Source organism: Penaeus monodon, chromosome 23 (genome assembly GCF_015228065.2).
Source record: "Penaeus monodon isolate SGIC_2016 chromosome 23, NSTDA_Pmon_1, whole genome shotgun sequence".
NCBI classification, from domain to species: domain Eukaryota; kingdom Metazoa; phylum Arthropoda; class Malacostraca; order Decapoda; family Penaeidae; genus Penaeus; species Penaeus monodon.
The window spans coordinates 16,003,511-16,003,768 of record NC_051408.1 but is presented as its reverse complement, the minus strand read 5'-3'; the positions used below and the strand labels follow the sequence as shown (position 1 = coordinate 16,003,768).

The 258-nt window shown below is 41.9% G+C and overlaps 1 protein-coding gene across 1 annotated transcript in view; it reads right to left on the bottom strand.

Annotated features, from left to right (window-relative positions):
* LOC119588150 (clotting factor B-like) overlaps positions 1–258 on the bottom strand; it is an 11,827-nt gene that overhangs the window by 4,380 nt on the left and 7,189 nt on the right. The window contains exon 5 of the mRNA XM_037936854.1: positions 84–155. Coding sequence (XP_037792782.1) covers positions 84–155 — 72 coding nt within the window. The remainder of the gene's footprint in view (positions 1–83; positions 156–258) is intronic.

Here is a 258-nt window from a genome sequence, read left to right as displayed (position 1 = left end):
ACGCTTGAGCTATTGTAGTGTGTGTGTGTGTAACAGAGAGCGGAACGTTTTCTAGCGGTTAAAGTACTATTAACATATCTTACCAAAGTCCAGTTTAGGCGCAGAAATTCCAGGTGGAGTGAAAGAGGCGTTTCGTCCGGGCTCTTCGTGAGTTGCTGTTCAGTGAAAAAGGAATTTATTTTTCATAGACTGCCAATCTGTCTCTCTTATTCAGCATTTTTCTACTTCCCTCACCATTCTTCCCTAATTTACCAACCA